The sequence below is a fragment of the Strix aluco genome, chromosome 31 (genome assembly GCF_031877795.1).
Source record: "Strix aluco isolate bStrAlu1 chromosome 31, bStrAlu1.hap1, whole genome shotgun sequence".
NCBI classification, from domain to species: Eukaryota; Metazoa; Chordata; class Aves; order Strigiformes; family Strigidae; genus Strix; species Strix aluco.
Window position 1 is genome coordinate 3,573,308 of NC_133961.1, and position 19,148 is coordinate 3,592,455.

The 19,148-nt window shown below is 40.4% G+C and overlaps 1 protein-coding gene across 1 annotated transcript in view; it reads left to right on the forward strand.

Annotated features, from left to right (window-relative positions):
• Positions 1-18,908, forward strand: part of HSD17B12 (hydroxysteroid 17-beta dehydrogenase 12) — an 84,425-nt gene extending 65,517 nt beyond the window's left edge. Inside the window, exons 7-11 of the mRNA XM_074809779.1 lie at positions 2,131-2,165; positions 7,621-7,702; positions 12,599-12,664; positions 16,871-17,020; positions 17,234-18,908. Coding sequence (XP_074665880.1) covers positions 2,131-2,165; positions 7,621-7,702; positions 12,599-12,664; positions 16,871-17,020; positions 17,234-17,338 — 438 coding nt within the window. The 3' untranslated portion in view covers positions 17,339-18,908. The remainder of the gene's footprint in view (positions 1-2,130; positions 2,166-7,620; positions 7,703-12,598; positions 12,665-16,870; positions 17,021-17,233) is intronic.
• Positions 18,909-19,148: the final 240 nt, after the last annotated feature.

Here is a 19,148-nt window from a genome sequence, read left to right on the forward strand (position 1 = left end):
TCAATAATAACCAGCAGGTTCATGATAACGCTGTTAGAGATACTTGGTGGGTTGCAATTTGGTTTTAGACCATGAATGCACTTGTGTGGATTTACGAGAGAGGTTCAAGCGTGGGGTCCCTCTGCATTACAGTGGGAGATCCTGTACTGTTTTTTCAGACCGTTTACGGGTTGCCTAAAGGTAGGCAATTTCAGCCCACATCTGTGTGTCAATCTCTGGAGATGATATGCAGCATTACACTGCCCTGAGAGGCAAGAAACAGTATGCCACTTCTTGTTGAGGGATCATAAAGCTTCTACCAGAGAAAAGATCTGCCAGTCTTGAACTGGTCTTAAAATTAGCCCAAATCATTCTTTATCCTTTAACATTAAAATAAATAGTTTTTTCCACATCTCTTTTGAAGCATTAGTGTATGAAAAAGCTCGTGTATACTTAGACTTAATATTAGAGGGTTTTTTGAAGTTGCATCAGATCTGTTTAGCTTGGTAATGTTTACCAACTCGGAATACCTAGTTTGACTTCTGGGGCAGTGCTGAAAGTTAACTATGTCAACAGCTGACTTCATGAAAGTAAGGTCTGTTCAACTCCGACCTGTACAGTCCCTTATCAAAGCTGTCATGCAGCATGGCTGATAGCAGAATCTAGTCTAAGTGAGAAATGCCAGTAAAATACAAAACACAGCCCTTCTCCACCATTTTCTTTGCGTCAACTGCAATCAACTGAAATTTTGTTTTCTTTTGTGATTTTTCTCCTTTATTCCTGAAGGGGTATGTTTTATAATTTAAAAATAAAAACAAACAAAAAACCCAAACCCAGACTCAGTCATATGTAAGGGCTAATGCAGTGGTGATAGTAATATGAATAGCTTGCTACAGTAAGATTCATTTCTTTGTAATAAAAGTGCTTACAGATGCTTTGTGCTCCTGTATATGCTGATTTCTTTTGTGTGTGTGTGTGTTTTTCCTCCCATACTACTCAAATGTTTTATGTTTTAAGCTATCAAGGTAATTAGGTATCGGTGGGAGTACCATTACATTTTGGTGCCATTAGTATTTTATTACCCCGTCCTCACTGTGTCCTCAAGAACTTTGTTGGAATACCTTTTAAAGATGTGAAAAGTGGTGACAATTTCTATTTCTTGTCTGATCTGTCTTTGGTGTCAGTGCTGTGACATTTATTAACAGGGTTGGTTGGGGGTGGGGGAGTATTTGACACAAGCTGAACTTTAATGACATTATTTCTTAAAGGCAGAAATTTTGGATTTAAATAGTATTTTAGGATGGTAGTAATTAGTAGTAGGAAAATTAACTATTTCACACTAATTAAAAATGCATCAAAGTTTGGTTCAATGCTTGATTTGTTTTCCATGTCAGAGCTGCTCTGTCTGCAACTGGGAAGCTTGTTTTAGGATTACTGCTCTGGAGATACCTTCAACCAGGTTGTAAACAGACTGCTCCCAGTCCTAATGAAGGCAGGAGCTTCCAGAGCAGGGAGGAGGTTTGCCAGACTTACCTTCCTCATGGGCATGGAGGTTCTTCGGTGTGGAAACATCTGTGTAATCAGCAAAAAATGTTTTGAGGTCTTATATGTTTTCTGTAGGTAATATAATGTAGGAAACTTATCTTTACTAGTTCTGTCCAGTGCTCTTGCTGCTCCACAATTTATTTTTAACCTGAAATCAGCAGTTCAGTAAGTCTAACTAAAATACTTTGGATATTGTCTTGAGTCTTGGCACAGGTGGTAAATTTAGTCAGTCTTGAGGAAGACAGATGCTTTTGGGGGGGGGAGAAAGATCATACATGTACTGTAGTAGCCTGGTGTTTTCATATTCTTTAGAGGCCATGGATGCTGCAGAGCGGTGAAGACTTTTTTTTTTTAATTTACTCTTATTGTACTTATTCTACTAGCTGGATGGGTTCACCACATTCAGTGCACACACTACTTGACAGAGCCAAGTTATCCAGGTAGAATAAAAATAAACTGCCTACGCAAAGTATGGTCTCTGCTTCCCCGAGCCTTGGTTGGGGTGGAGGGGGCGGCAGCTGCTTCTGGGAGGAAGGGAGGCTTCCCTCGGTCTCTGGCTGTCTGGTGTCTGCATTCTCAGCCATCACAAATGTTTTCTTTTTGCAGATGACACGATTGGTGCTGCCCGGCATGCTGGAAAGGTGAGTCACACTAACACTATCCAGACAAAGTCATCATTATTTATAGGGGAGAATCCTTTCTTGAAAAATTCATTACTGTGACTAATCAGCCTGGTCTCCATGTTTTAATGGCAGAGTAATGCTGGGTGAGTCACGCTGATGGTGCATGAATCATCAGACGGTGGAAGCCTTTTCCACTCGATTCCCTTTTTATTTTTCCTCTCCCTTCTCCACTGTTGTGGTGATTCCTTTTAGAACAGAATTAAAAAGCCCGTCTGACTCATCAGCACTAACTCAACAACCTGCTATTCTGAGGGGGTGGTTACAGTTCCTGGGAATAACCTTCTTAAGGCTATTTCTCTAAGTCATTGTAAGTAAAATGGATGCAAAGAATATGTTCTCATTATACAGTAGGAGGTATATTGAGGAAAGTCTGTGATCATTTGGAAAACTAGAATTGGAGACCAGCTCTTTAAAATAAGAGTTAATGCACACCACTGTTGCCGTGGAAGACGTGTACTGACTTCCTGGCTAGCTCCCAGGTGAAACTAGAAGGTGTGCAATTTCCCTGTAGCCCCTCCAGGCTGTTTTCTAGCTGATGTTGACTGTCCCAGGCTGTTTGCTGTCTCTGTTGCGGTGCTAACCCCAGCTTGCTGGGGGCTCCCCTAGGTCAGGTCTGAGCCACGCCAGCAATACTGAGGAAAGCTGTGTAGAACCATGCGTGGCAGTCACCGTGGTATTGCCTCCACGTGAATACTGTAGGAGGAGCACATATACGGGGCAAACCTCCAAATCTGACAAAGATTAAGAAAAAAATTGGTGTTTCTTGTATCATCCCACTACGTGGGAGTCTTCACTGCAGATCAGGATTCAATTTTTCAAGTGTTGCACAGATGCAGAGCAAATGTTTCCCAGCTAAAACAAAGTTTCTTCCTGGCTACAAACTGTCAGAGCTAGTATGGGAGTCAAGGTCTAGCACATCAGGGTGATGGTGAGCTTAGATATTTAGTTACACAATCAGGAGATAAGAATGAGTTTATTTGAGGTAAAGAGATTTGAATTAGAAAAGATGACCCAAGACAGAGCTCTGGGGTGGCAGTGTAATATTTTCCAACAAAGTAGAGGATGAGGATTATAGTACAGTGGTGGTAGCTACTCGGGGTTTGTAAGTCAAAAGTTACTCCTTGCCCATGTACTATTATTGATAGATAAAGGGACCTGCCTTTTGTGAAACCACCACCCCCTGAAGATGCCAACATGACCAAAGCCATTCTGCTTTTGAAGGATTTAATGTTGTTTTGTTACAAATTTTTGGAACTTTGAAGCTGTAACAATTTCTTGCCTCAGTTTCTTCTTCATCTGAAGAAATGTCGTAGTTATCCATTTGGCAGAGTTGATTGATCTCTCCAGCTTCTCAGGACAGAATGATGTATACTCTACTTACAGAATAACCTGTGTATGTTTTTCTGTTACGTATTAACCTGGGTAAGATGATTTGAATGAAAGGCAGCAAACCAGGATCCTGCTGACTTCTGGTTCTAACTACCCTTGAGCACACCATGCGTGTTTCTTTTCACTTTTCCTAACTGCATGATTACCTCAGGAATCTCAAGGGTAAATGTTCAAGATGAAGCTTGGAAGTAAAAGGTTAATAGTCCTTTAAAAAAAAAAAAAAGTACACATCTTGAACTTTTCCTGTGCGTGAAGAGCCACTTCAAATGACTGCTCCATTTAAATGAAGGCCTTGGTTTCTGTCCCAGGGAAAAATATTTGAAAAAGCTTCCATTTTGTTTGGTTCTGTGAAGTCAGTTGGGTTTACAGTGCACAGAAGCAATGTCTGCAGCTGCCAACTCCTGCATAGTCATAGCTCACAGGCCATTAACACCTCTAAGAGTCTGTAACCACAGGAGGACAGGGATGTCCAGTGAATCCAAGCGCGTGGATGAATAGTAGCTGTACTCAGCTGCTCCCTGGGCCAGCCATAAATTTCGTGCATGGGACTGTGGGTTAGGAAAAAGGGCTCCAGGCTCTAAGAATAAAGCCAGACTAGGAATGCCATCATTATTCCTCACTTGTTCAAGGCAGATAGCACGTTGAATAGATAGACGTGACGTAGCATGCTATAGCATCTTGCAGCTAGCTATAGTGCATGCTTTTATGTATTTGAATGTTGGTTTTATGGCAATATATTACAAGACAAATGAAGAAATAGAGCAGACTTTACATGCTTTGCATCCAGGTCTGTAAGGAGAAAACGCAACTGCATCTTGGTGTGTCTGTTACTTTTTATTTATAATAAACATAGCAGCATTAGATGAATGCCACTTCTGGTAATGGCGTTTAGATTCTCTGCTGTGGCTCCTCTCCTGCGCTCTGAACGCTTAAAGTGACAATTTATAATCTGCAGCTTCCTATTACACTTAAATGAGCAGTTCCTCTGTAAATTTTCAGGCTACTGTCTAAGGTGGGAGGCTTATAGAACTGAAAATCGAAGCTTGATGTCTTTGGGAGCAAAAAAAAAACCCAACAACAACAAAAATCAGTTGACTGTTTCTAGACAAATATCAAACTATGGTATTTATTGCCAGGGAAGTAGCAAGTGCATAATTACATTACAGAGGAAGCTTGCTCTTTCCACTTGGCGTGCAGCTGGAGCAGGCGCTGGTTGCCACAGCAACAGGGAGATGGCTAAATATAGCCTTCCCGGCGCTGGACCACTTAAGGTAGAATGATGGGGAGGTGTGAGGGTGTGGACCTGGTACTCTTCATCTCAACCAACTTTTTTTTTTTTTTTTTCATTAACCACACAGTTGAGTTGGATGGAGCCAAAATTTCTTTTTGCTGCACCAGTGCTTGCGTGGTTCTTCAGATCCCTCCCTAAAAACATTTCTTCTGCAGTTCCTCTAGAAGCAAAATTGTTATTGGAGTAATCAGAAGTGTTCCTCCTACAGGCATGCTTCTCAGTTTCCTTTTATCTGGACGTTTAAAGTTTTGAGCTTTTATGGCTAGGACTGTTTTCTTTATAAAGAAAAAACAAACCCCACAGTGGCATTGACTCCTTCAAAGAGCCCAATACATGGAGATTCTGCAAGGGGCAGCTATTAATTTGTTGTGTTTCCAAGAGGGGAAACACAGGGGTGTTCTTCACTGGGTCGGACCATTAATTCACTGCACTTAGATGATGGTCACTACTCCTGCTGGAAAGCTGTAGTCTAGCCAGGTGCTGCGAGACCTGTGCTTTACAACCTGAATGCCAGCCTCTCTTCTAAAGCTTCAGTTGGTTTCAGAAGCACGAGGCTTGTGTTTATCTATATAAATGCTTACCCTTTTTTGAATCCTGTTAAGCTTTTGTCCTCAATTAAGTTTTATGGCAAGTACTCCCGTAGTCTGGATATGAGAAGAGCACTTCCTTTTATCAGATCTAAATTTCAGCCTTTCATTTAAATAAATCTCATCGTTCTTTTGTATTCTGAGAGGATAAATCAAGGTCTTGATCTTTGTCATTCATTAGTCTGTATACTTTTATCATGGTTGCTTTTAATAGTCTCTTAAATAGCTAAATTGGACAAATCTTTCCACCTCATCGATGTATTGGGGTTTTTTTCCTCTTTTCTCCTTTCTTAAATCATCGGGTTCTTAATATTTCTGTCCTATATTTGGAGGGATGAAAGTGTTCTGTAGACTGTAATACAAGATTTCAGTGGTGGTGGATCTGTCCCTGCTGTTCCCACCATCCTGCTCTCTGGCTGGTTTTGGTGACTGCTGCACAAGAGAGAATTCCTTGTTGACTTTGTTCAGGTTTTCCAGGGAGTGGATAGTTGATTTACAGTCCTGCAAGGTTTGCGATTAATTGACATTATTTTCTTTAGTACGCATTGTTGGGTTTGTTAATATTGATTTTTTTCATCTGCCATTCTGTAGTCTGTTCACATAGCAATCTGAGCTCTTTAAAAAGTTCCTTATAGTATTCTCCAATCTGGTAATCTCTTAAAAAGTGCATGAATACTCATTTCACTGTTAATCCCCATTTGAGCTCATGAATAAATATCACAAGCACCACCTGTCTTGATACGAAAATCTTCTGGCATCCACTGTTAACCTTTTGCTGTCGTGAAAATTCATGATTAATTTGTGATCTTATTTTTTCCATGCTACATATGCTACATGTTTGATCCACGTTGCTACTTTATTTCACCGACCAAGTCTTGCAGATAACGCCTGAAAAATACTGCAAACTTTGGCAAAGGTGTTTGAAATCCTGAATGACTGAAATGATTCTTTTTTGTCACGTTAGCCATCTCATTTCTAGAGGTGAATCAATCACAGATTCAATTCACACTTTCATCATGGCAGAAGCCATGTTGGTTTGAATCTATTGTCACGGTTTTCAAAGAGTTACATTGTTTTAATTTTTAATGGTCACTTAAACTCAGCTGTTGGTTTTTAAGATGGTTACTTGAATCATTGTGGCAGCAGCAGCATAGGGTATAGCTAGATGAACAAATATGATGAGAAACTCATGTGAATCTGCAGGAGTTGAGCTGCACGATGCCTACCTGTGTTAGTGTTCTCACTGCACTAAACGTCGGCATGCTTAGTATGTTCAGGTGAACTCGCTTGAATTTATTTACTACAGGGTAAGAAGCAGCAGAGATGTGTCTCTCACTGTGCTGGACTGTCTGGTAGCACCTTCTAACAGCGTACTTGCACTAATTTGCCTGAAGCTTTTAAAACTAATTCTTCTTTCTACCTAGCACTAAATAATATGTCTGGTTCCGTAGGTAAAACGAGTCTCAGAAATAGACACGCTCAAAATCAGTCAGTGGGTTGGAAAATCCAGGAGTCTTACTTTCTGTCCTAGCTGCACATGCTTTAGGAGTGCTTGGCAGAGCAGGTGGTAGCTCATTTCAGACTGGTACCCTTACTGAAATGTTACTGTGGAATACCTTCAGTGTTACTGTAACACAGCTGTAAAACAACTCTTATTTTCTGTAGTCATCCACTGAGTATCTTCCATACTATATTAAAATATTTCTGTATTTGAGCAGTAGATGCAGATACTTCCTATCTTGAAGATCCATCATGAAGTAACATTTAGAAGATGAAAGGGATTATCAAAGTGTAAACTATACAACAGATTTGTGTTGCCATTTCTGCCACCTTAGCCTGAGATTTCAAAGTTGCCTTTTGGACTTGTGCCAGCTTCACTCAATCAATTTTGCATACTTTAGCCTTGTGTGCATGTGTATGTATGGAGCTTGATTCTCTTGCTGTGTTGACCTTGGTTCCTGATTTATACCATCTGCTGGAATACTTACATTGTGCTTAAAGTCATATTAGTAAAGTGAAATTTAGGATTTGCTTGGGGTTTTTAAACAGATCTTAATCTCAGTTACATCCTAAAGGCTTTCTTTAGGCTTGCAACATGAGAGATGTTTCCTTTATTTCATTATGATATACCTTCGCTGCCTTTCAGATCCAAAGGGGCAGTCCTGAACATCTCCTCAGCTACTGGGATGTATCCAACTGCATTGCTGACTCTTTACTCCGCAACCAAGGTAAGTGTTCTCCACACTGAAATCAGGTGTCAAACCTAAGCCAACGCTACAGGACTAAATGTTTTGGTGTCCATCTAGTGGTGCTTTTATGAACTAAAAGTACTGAGTTTCTAACTTAAATTTTTCCAACAGTGGAAGCTGGAAGGTCAAGAGAAAAATGAGTGCAAGTGTTTACTGGCATGGAAACAACTATTTTATATATTTCATCATGCATTCTACTTTTACATGGAAAAAGATGCTAGTGTACCAAGCAAGCTTAGTGTGAGGATGAGAAAGGACATTGACTGAGTTTAACACGCTTTCTTATTTTGACTTTGAAACTTTTGTTTCCCTAATTTTACTGAAGATATGTATCTTTAATATATATGTATATATATTTATTTAAGAAGGACTCTTCTGGTGCTTGCTGGAAGCAAACATTTGTCCTCCCTTTTTACTAGTTGTGTTAAGTTTAGCAGTTCAGGTAAGAGAAAGGGTAGAGCTCCAGGGCCTTGTCATTACCAAACAGTGAACTTCCCTTGATCTGCTGACCGTACATCCTGCTAACGTAGCCCAGTATGTCGTTTGTCGTTTGATGTTCTTGCAGTGAGTGGATTATTGGCTTATCTTCTCCCTGGCAGCCACCATTCCAGGTTCTTTGCAGCAGGGCTGCTACTCAACCAAAATTAAGGCATGGCATTATCCCACTCTGTATGCAGATATTTGCACTTCACTCTGTGCCAGTTGAGAAATCTCATGATGTTTAACAATAATCAAGTTTATCAGGGTCTCTCTGGACTGAAGCTATGTCGTGTCAGCCACTTCATCTTAATGCTGTCATCTGCAAATTTGCTGAGGGTGTGCTCTGTGTCATCATCTAGGTTTGCTGATAGGAGATACTGAAGAACATGGGCCTCGGTATTGATCTGTAGGGTTCTCTGCTTGTTATCAGCCAGATGTCAAGCTATTAATCATGGCCCTTTGAGCCTGGTGGTCCAGCCAATTTTCAGTCTGGCCAACAGTTTGTTGTTTCAGCACATATCTGCTCGACTTCCAAATGAGAATGCTGCAGGAGATGGTGTCAAAAGCTTTACTGAAGTGAAAATATATCTATATATATACACACACACACATATATAGTTTATATAGATTGAAAATCTGTTTCCCTCATCTACAAAGCTAGTCCATTCCATTGTAGAAAGCAATTTGCTGTTAGTAAATCTGCGTTGACTGTTTCTGATGTATCTCCTTGTCCTTTATGTGCTTGGAAATGAATTCCAAGAGGAGGGCTCCGTGAGCTTTCCACAAACTGAGTTAAAGCTGACGGGATCATTCTTGCCTTTTCAAAGGAGGGATACCTTAGCCCTCTTCCAGTTGTCAGAGACGTCCTCTAGTTTCCACAGTTTTTCAGATATTGTAGGCAGCAGATTTGTGTACATATGGACTAGTTCTTTCAGCACTCTTGAGTGAATCCATGGTGGCTCCATGGATTTGAATACATTCAGCATCCCCGAGTAGTCCCTAAATTGTTGTTGCCTCTGCCTTCCCTTTTGTTAAGCAAAACTGGTGTATGCAGAGGCATGTGAGCAGGCTTTAGCTGTGCAAAGACAAGAGAAGTGTTGAATACCTTAACCATTTTCTAGCCTTTATCTCTAGGTTGTCTCCTTCATCCATCAACAGACCCCTATTTCTATGAAATTCCTCTTGGAACTAGTGTACTTGTAGGGATCCTTTACTGCTACCCTTCATGTCCTTTGCTAGTCTTTTCCTAGCTTGGATTTTATTCTTAAGTACCCGATAATGTTTTATGTTTCTCTTTTGTTACTTCTCCTTTTCTGTCTCTCCTATGCTCATTTTTAGTTCATCAAGAAGCTCCCCACTGAGCCAAACACTCATTTTAGTGAAAGTTGTCTTCCACAATAGGCTGGTTTATTTTACCAGTTCATAAGTTACTACTCTAGATCTACATTTCATGTTAAATTTATCTGCTCTGGTTTCTCTTTGTGTCACTGGGACAGTTTTGTCTTTCTGCAGCTTTTTTTTTTTTTACAAAGACATCTGTAGGGGCTTCTAAAATGTTCCCCTAAAAGATGTCCAGTTAACACTGTAAAAACAGAATATGAGTACACAGTATGGAACTGAAGTATACGTGATAAAACTAAATGCAAGAGACATTCACGCTGGTGTTAAAGTATGGCACTACAGCTTTTTCCAGGCACACTTGGTAATTACCTTAAATACTTAAAGGATTTCAGAGTCTAAGCAGAACCTTGACAGTATGAAGACACTTTCAGTAGTGTCATTCGTGTCAGAACAGACCTATGTTTCCTCTAGACTCTCAGTAACATCTTCATATTTCCAGAAAGGAATGGATGCACACTGTTTTATTCATACTAAAGGAGGGGATATTTAAGTTTAGAAATCATGAAAGCCTGAATTAGTTTTAGCTGATAAAATTTGCTCTTTGAAATAGCTGTTTCCTGAGAGCACAGTTCTTTGTTTTAATACAAAAGGTCACTTTCATTGTGACAGTGCCTTCAGCTTTATGGAAAGAATTGAGCTTCTGATTTTAGTGATAATATGCCTTACACTGCTTTGGTTAGGCTTTTTTCAATGAGAATCTCAAATACTTCTTCCCTTCCCCCTAAGAAACTCAATTACAGGTTAAGTAATCTGCCTGTTCTCAGCACTGCTCATCTTCTACCACAGCAAGATTAGTAAGCATGAAAGTGACTCTCTAATGTAGCTATAGAAAGACTGGAGCTGCAATTTCTAGGGTTTTTTTCCTCATCTATGTAGAGGGGGTTTAAAGTGTAGTATCCTTCAGGTCTAAGTCAATGGTTTTGGCTAATTGTCAGGAACAGACACAGTCCAAGTCTTTAACCTTCCAGTAGAGAATTCCCTATTCTACAATGAAACGAGACACTTTTAAAGGAATCAGAGTCCTATTTTTTGACAGGTTTACCTCTCTACCTGTGTTAATACTAATGAGAAATGCATTTATTCCACACACACCCCCTCCATGTCTTTAGCGTTTGGGTTTGATACCGAATATCCAAGGAGAATAAATTTTCTTGCATGCAACGCTTACCTGCTTATTCAGGGGATGTTTACTTAGAGAACATTCTTAAAACTGTTTTAAGTTAAAGGTTGTTGATGGGCTTGAGCATCTGGAAGTAGAAAACCCAACTTGTCTTGAAATAAATTGAAGAAGAAAAACTCCAAAGCTTATTTGAATACCAGAAGTTGCTTTTTCTTCTTACGTGACATGAACATTCTCTTTATTGCAAGGTCTTTGCAACCAGCAGAGGTGACAGTCTTTTTTATACTGTCTCTGCATATTTGGAGCAGTAACTGATTTCAGGACCCTTGCAATGTAAAAATAGTTAGAAATTTGAATGATCAAAGCACTTTGATTAAAACTATAGTTTTTAAAATTTATTTTTAATATTGATGTAGGTGTGATAACTGCACAGAGTTTCTTTGGCAGCTGTGTTCAGGGACTGCACCGAGCTATTCGCATGTCTGTGCGAGTGACTTACTGTTGCAATCGAATGGCCAGCTCTCTTGAATCACTGCTGCTAGACCAGACTTTCAGAGTCTCGTTCTCGTCGAGTACTGAATTTCACTACATTTGGGGGAAAGGGAGAAGGAAAGAACAGTTGGACAGAAGATAAGCTTTTTTGGTTTAATGAGCCTCCTTCTAGCTTGTACGTGCAACTTGAAGAATAAAGAGACCTACCTGCTACACAGCAAAATCTGGTTTTCTTTCAGATCTTGTGTATGCTCAGAAGAGCGTGTATAGAAATAGCCCAGTAGTGTGGGAGTGTTTCTGTTGCTGCTTGTGTAGGCTGAGTTCAGTGGGATGACCTTGATAAGAAAAACACTGGGCACTGCAAACTTGAAGTGCTGGTTTCAGTTAGGGCTTGTATTAATCCACTGGTGACATGGTGACTAAAGGAAGACTGTAAGGCAGGTGCAATACTAGAGCTTTGCTGTCTGTTTTGAAACCGGTCTGAAGCAACTGCTTCTTAAATACTTGAATTAATGTATTTAGTATTTATTTTAGCTTCAAGCATGGATAAGATAGTTTAGTTCCTTCAGTTGAAGGTATTCCATTCATCCTACTTGGCTGTATCGTTTCACTCAAACAAGAAACCGTAGCAGAACCTGATATTTTGTCTCACTGAACTGCAGGAGGGAGAAGTGGAAAAGTGGTTTAGAAGAACTTGGGGAGGGGGAATCTGTGCTGGTTTGAACTACTGAGTAGCCTTAGGTTATCAGGGCAGTACTTTCTTGGCATGGTCATGGAGGCGGCTGTATCAGATGTGAGGACATCTTGAAGACAGGTACTAGCATCCACCTTTTAAGCCCTTTCACTTCTTTCTTTAGTCTTGTAACTTCTAAAACTTCCAGAAATTTGGAAGAGAATCTGTGGAGGTGGACTTCAGGACTAGGAAGAAGTATCACCACAGGGTGGCATTTCTTTAAAGTGTAAAGGTGGAAGACAAAGTATTTAAATGTGATGTTTTAAAAAACATTCATGAGAGAAACCTAATTAAATCACTCTTTTTTAAAAAAAAAAGTTTAAGATGATGACATAAGTAGTGAATCTACAAAGTTGTATTTTCTTTTACCTAGGCTTTATGTAACAAAACTAGTTCCTTTTCCTTCTAGATTAAAAAGGGGTTTATTTGTTTAGACTGAGCTTCACTTCCGAAAAAATACTTCGTAAGCGTAGCGTTGCTATTCAGATGGCATTGCTCTAACATGCAGAGTTTCTTTGCAAACGTAACGTTTTTCACTTTGAAAACAGGAACTCTAAATAGTGCTTCAGATATGCTTGCAAAAACCTGCAAACTCTGGTTTCCATTTTAACGTGCAGCATGCTGCATGTTTCCCTTCTTTTCTCTCTAGGCTTTTATCGATTTCTTCTCCCAAGGCCTCCATGCAGAATACAAGAGCAAGGGCATCTTTGTGCAGGTGAGTAGAGTTTGTTTCATCTAAGTGTGGTTACCACAGCAACGTTGGTGTCTGCGTACCAAAGGGAATCAACATATTCTCTTATTCATGAATATGTGATACAGATTAAGGATAAGGGTTTCCTTTGATCCCATTAGCAGCCTTCCTAAGTGACTCTGAAACAATGCCTCTTGAAGCAAAAAAACCCATGGTTTGGTTTTGTGTGTGTTGGTTTAGGGTTTTTTTTTTTTTTAGCTGATGATGGTAATTGAACCTTTAAGTACAAAATATTCTATAAAACTGTGTGCAACTCTGTAGAATACATCTTTATACAACTTCATCTACTGGAATGCACTTTTGGAGTGCATCTGTACAGAGATTCAATGGGTAACTGCTCAAAAGACCAGAATAGTAGCAGTCCCTGCAGCGTCAGTGAATCAGCTGCTCGTGTAGGCATAGGAGCAAGAGGAAACAAAAGCCCCTCCAAGACCCTTTGTATGTAATGGACTGATTTAATTTTCTTTACTGCTGGGTTTCCACTTTACTAATGAGCCCTGGTTCCACCCCTGCCCCCCCCATTTGTTTACTTTCCATAGTTTTAATTATTTTTGATGGGGCATAAAAACAAACCAAGCCAGTCTCTCACAGCTTCATAGGATTTTGCTTTAATATCACTTCTCACATACTCCCCTAGTGTTTGCTTCCAAAACATAGCTGAAATTTCCAGCTTTGGTCGCAAACACTGAGTTTTTCATTACTTATTACACCTGTCTTACGTTTTTATCGTAAACAAACGAAGAGTTAAATCTGGCTTTCTTTAACAACAGTTATGTTTTCCTGTACAAAACTTCACAGGTGGTGGTAAGCTGTCTTTTCGTAACTCCCACGTTGGCTAAGGGTGCTGAATTCCTGACAGCACTGCGGTTTTGCCCCTAAATGTAGACAGTGAATTGCCATCTGAGTTATGTGGGCCTGATGACCAATAGCTGTCACAGCTTCAATTTGTTATGCTAATTTTATTGCAGTCCATGTCCTTGTCATCTTGTTCCAGCCTAAGTCACTATAAAACACTAATGAATATTACAAGTACCTTCCTGTGAAGAGTAGCTGACGTATCTCCTTCGAGCCCTTAGGAAGACTGCATCCCCCTTGGATTCTCTGAAGTTCATCTCTGTGACCTTCAGAAGTTAGCGCTTTTAATTCCAGACTTGCACTTCCAGCTGAGATCACCATTTAAAACAGTTAACTTTAACCATGGTGGGACCTGCAGAGCGCCACTGGATGAAAAGCAGAAACAAAGTGGGGGAGGGATTTTACCAATTTCTGAAGTTCAACCTAAGGCATATCGGTTTTGCGCAAGTGGATAGCCTTCTCTGTGGAAGCTCTGATACTGTATAGTGCTTTTACTGCAATGTAGCCATCCTTACACTAAAAATATACTCTTTCTGGCTGACAGGCCTACTTAATTTTACAGAAGCAGCACAGTAATAGGATATTATAGCAGTGGGATTACTGCTAACACTCGGTCATGGGCTAGTCATGGCTTTATCCAGCCAAACCTTGAAAACCTTCAATGGCAGGGATGCTGTGGTCTCTCTGGACAGCCTGTTGGAGTGTTGTACTGCTCACCTAGCAAGAGACTTTCTCTCTAGTGTCCAGTCTGACAGTCCACAGCCAAAATGGACAATTTCACCTCTTGTTATTCGAACTGGCACTACCGAGAGGAGTTTGGCTCTCATCTTCATAACTGTCCTTGAAATAATGTTAGGCAGGTCACCACCAGCCTCTTTTTCACCACACTGAACAAACCCAGGTATTCACGAAAGTGTGCTGGCACCACGTTAATGGCTAATGGCATTGCCTTCCTTCCTCCAAAGCTTTTAACTTTGCTTTTTAGCTTTCTGTACAGGTCAGCTTTGGTTGCTGCAACTCTTCCATTTCCCCTTTATGTCTCTGCCCTCCTTTTCCCCACAAAGAAATGGAAAGAAACTTCCTTGGGAACACCTGAGAGTTCAGGCCATCTTTAGTAGTAAGGTGAAATAAGTGATAAAGTTGTATAAACAAGCTGTTCTGACTTTTGGGGGCTTATTTTCATGTGACTGTAGCATAATTAGTAGAGGCTTCTGTTCAGGACTTGAGATCTGACTTCTTGCATCTCTACAACATTCACGACCCCAACTCTGAGTGCCAGGCAGTTTTAATAAGCATCAGAGCTGTAAGCAGTAGCAAATGTTTTAAGCGAGCAAGAGCCGTTGTATTGGCACAAGCTACTTCTAAGGCGTCTTTTGAAATGGGAGAGCAGGCTAGGCTGTCCCTGGATAAGCACAAGGAATTTTCTATACAGTTACTTGTCCAGGTAGTGTGGGTTATATCTGCCTGAATGCAAAATGCTAAAAGGCATTAAGCAGTGACTTTATTTCTTTGAAATCTGTCATGCCAGTTTTAGATAGGGTTCATGAATGTCTGAGCCTCCTTGTGGGGAGGAAGAAGGGGGAAAACTAACTTAATGGATTCAGCAGGTCTCTTCATCTCTTCATAGCTGTTAAAATATGGCACAGTTAATAGGAAGATGGTAAATCTAATGTCTCTGAAATTAAATACCCGTCTCTGTTTTCTGGAGAGCATTTGGGAGGGAAAAAAAATGTTGTGTAATCCATGCGTCTGTGTGCCTTGAAGTCTATGGATCGATAGCTAACCAGTAGTGCTGCTGTAAGCTTGCTTTTTCAAGCATCCTCATGCACAATTGTTTGCCCCTTTATGCTATCCAGTGGCCTAACTGGGTAGTGCAGTTCACCTACAAAGTGTTTTGAGCAGAGGAAGACAGAAAATAAATCATAACTATCATGGCACTCTGGTGGCAGATATAATTTAGTGATGATTAAGAAGCATAGAATTGTTTTCTTTTTTTAAAACACGAAACTAGAGATTCAATTTAGAAATATAATCTGAAAAGTGGGGTTCACATTCTGGACCCGAAACTTGAAAGTCCCTTGAAAGTGGACTCATGCTGTCTATTATTGAAAATCCTGTTTATAGAGAGAAGTGTGTGGTTTTAATGTTCTGGAGGGATGAGCAGACATAGCAATGCTTCCTGTTTGTGGGGTCCAATTCCTGCTGAAATGTGCACGGCTACGGCATGGCTCAACGGTCCGTGAGAGCGTACGGAATAGTGCAGCCCCAGACAGTGTCTTGGGAGGTCCTTGTCGAAGTGTTGCTCAGGTTTTGAAGCTTGTGAGATCTGGTGTGTTTAATAACTGATTCAGTGGCTACAGCCCAGGGGTGTTTTGATTATTTTTTTCAGAGGCCTAGATCGAGGACAAGTTGAAAGCAATGCCGAAGCCATGACTATGAGGAAAGAGGGTTGCTTCCTAGTGTACACGTATACACCCTTTCCTTCTCCTGTAGCGTGAGCTGGGGATAGGTGGAATGTGGTTTTGGATCCCCCAGGCCTATCTTGTCCCACCTCTGTGGTACCAGTGTCCCTCTATCAACAATATACCCATGCTGCTCCTCGTACCTCTTCCATTATGCCAGGGCTGGGTAGTTCTGAGACCCACCATCACTTTTTTTGTTTCTTCCAAACATTGCTATAAAAGCCCATTAGTTGTGCTCCCTTTCTTCATCCTTTCTTCTGTCCTTGGGATCTTCCACTGTGGTACGACACCTCCTCCTTCCTCTGAGCCCTCCTGCGGAGTTAAAAGCTCCATGTTCCAAGTCTCCTGGTGTTCCCTCTTCTCCTCCTTCCTCCTGCCCTCGTGTTTCTCTCTGTACAGGTGCCAAACTGAGGAGCTGTTACTCAACTATAAAATCCCTGTCTTGGGTTCTGCCCCTCCTTCCCAAGCGAACATTGGGGGGTTACTACAGAGAAGCAACACTACAGCATTTTCTGTTAAACAACTGGAATGAAGTTTTGTACTTCGAAGACAAATTGTAAGAAAGGCTTTTCAACCATATGCTTGCAACAGTGTGTTTTCTAGGGCCCCGGCTGGGGATGCTGACTGTCAACAGACCAATGAACTATCATTCACATTCCAAATGTGCCTCACAAGATATCTGATTAAAAATGGCTTTGATATTGTACATTGTGATCTTAGAATTGAAAAGAAGGCTAGCTTAAGCCAGAATTCAGTATATGGGTTATCTAATTGCAATGATTTTAGTTCCTTGATGGATCTGTAAGTGAATCTGAAAGCGTTCTCTGCTTAACATGATCTTTCCTACGTGCAGAGCGTTCTACCGTATTACGTGGTAACAAAATCGTCCAAAATCCGCACGCCGACCTTTGATAAACCCACTCCTGAAACGTATGTCAGAGCTGCCTTGGGCACGGTGGGCCTGCAGTCCCGGACCAACGGGTACCTACCCCACGCGCTCATAGTAAGTCACCTTGGAAAACGTAAGGATCAGGAATGTCCTTTCTATGTGTTTATTGTGGAAGAAGAGTAAAGAATAATTTTGAATGTTAAATATTTTTGTTCTTTAACTTCTAATCATAACTTGGTATTACTTGTGTGTGCTGGTAACTGTTAGATTTCACTTAGTACAGGCTATAAAAAGCTGAGACTTCCCTCCCCCTCTTTTTTTTTTTAGGGATGGATGTTCTCTCTTCTACCTACATCTACTGCCATTAGTTTCATCATGAACTACAACAAAGAAATACGGGCTCGTTATCTGAAAAAAATGAAGAAGAAGTAAATTGGGGGCAACTCGATCTCGGAAGCCTGGGACTCCTGCAGGTTCCGTACCCACGCTGCAGCTCCGAGTAGACCTAATGTTTTAAACGTCTTCAGTCGTAGGTGTAACTTTCTAACAAGCAAACCAGTCTTGTTTTGAGAATATGGGTGAAACAAGACTTGACTTCTAATATTGATTTAATAATAGGCTTTATTTGTTCGTAGATATTATGAGGGGGGAAGCGCTTCTGACTAAAATTGCACTGTGCTGTAAGAAACACTTACATGGACTCAATCAGACACGGCGCTGTTGAGGAGCAGCTTGGTTAGGTGGTGTCCATCACATCTGCGTGTTGTGCACATGGTGAAGAGCAGAAGAAAATGTAGTTCTCGCGTATTCCTGGACAGGTGGGCAGGAGTGGGAAGGGAGCGTATTTATTTCAAAAGGTAACCCAGCGCTCTTGACAGAGTGGAACTTTTTCCCAGCTCAGGTTTTGGGTACTTGCAAGGATTCTGCATTGTCAGCCAGCTCGTGGGTGCTCCCCTGCTTACACGGTCCAGCGTGATTTTCGGTTACGAACTTGAGGGTAACAAGCCTAAAACCAAAATAAGTGTAATTGCTCATCTATAAATAGATACATAAAATAACATTGCGAAAGGTATTTAAATCCTTGGTTCTTGGATATGGATTCTCACTTTTCAGTAATATGTAATCTTTACAATTTGTAATAACATTTTTAAAAGTTCAGTGCCTGCTCTTTGTAATAGGTGGTGATAACACAATGTAGATAAATGTCACAAGTTATGTGTTACGTGCTGGTTGCTATGTAAAAGATTATGGGCACTTTAAATGCAGAGCTTGAAATTAGTTACTCTCCTTGTTAGCAGTGATGGTTAAATTCTTTTTCAAGTATGTATCAGTCTGTCTTTTTGGTGAGGCCCTTTGAAATGTGAATCCTGAATAGTTGAGACCACTTTAAAAATGAGAACCAGTAAACTTCTTTAAATGAAGAACATTTCTAATTTAAATTGATTTGTTCCAACACGGAGTGCTCCAGTGAGGCTGGAGTTACCCAGCTCCAGGAGAGAGGGATCAGAGAATATGAGAAATCTGCACTGCTGTCGTCTGTGTTCACCTACGCTTTAAATAAAGATTTTGGTCTCTAACATTCCTTTTTATCAACCTAAAATGTACTGAAACTTAAAAGGCAAATCAAATTGCAAGCAGCTACCAGTGTTTTCTGTGGTGACTTCCTATGGTTGAAGAGTGGAGGTTGTTTTCTGTCCTTGAAAGAATAATTTCAAGCTCTGATTTTGAAGTAAATTATGTTGTACTGAGACATGATTTGGGGCTAACATTTCTGTACATTGAAAAAACCTGAATACCGATGCAATGGTGCTGATCAAATCTGAGACGCAGATCCTATCCCATAGTTTTCTTAATTTTTTGGAACAGGGATGGTGAAGTCAGTGGTATTAGTTCTGTAAGAGCACAAGACTTGGTTTGCTCTGGATCTGATGTGGAAGCATTGGACTAAACACGCTGTATGTTTTTGACTTTGTAAAACAAATAAAATGAAATTTACTCTGAATTTCTAATGTGTTGGGTTTTCCCTTAAAATGTCTGCCTGTACATTCAAATGCTCATTGTCCTTTATCATGTATAATAATGCAGTGAAAATTACTGTACTTTTACATGCCGAAACCAGAGCTTTTATTAATCTGTCTTCCTGGCGGTTACCTATTTTACAGTGCTGATCTTTTAAAATCACTGGAACACAAAATAAACTGTTAATTAGAACTATTAAGCTATTAATAAGAAATAGTTATTT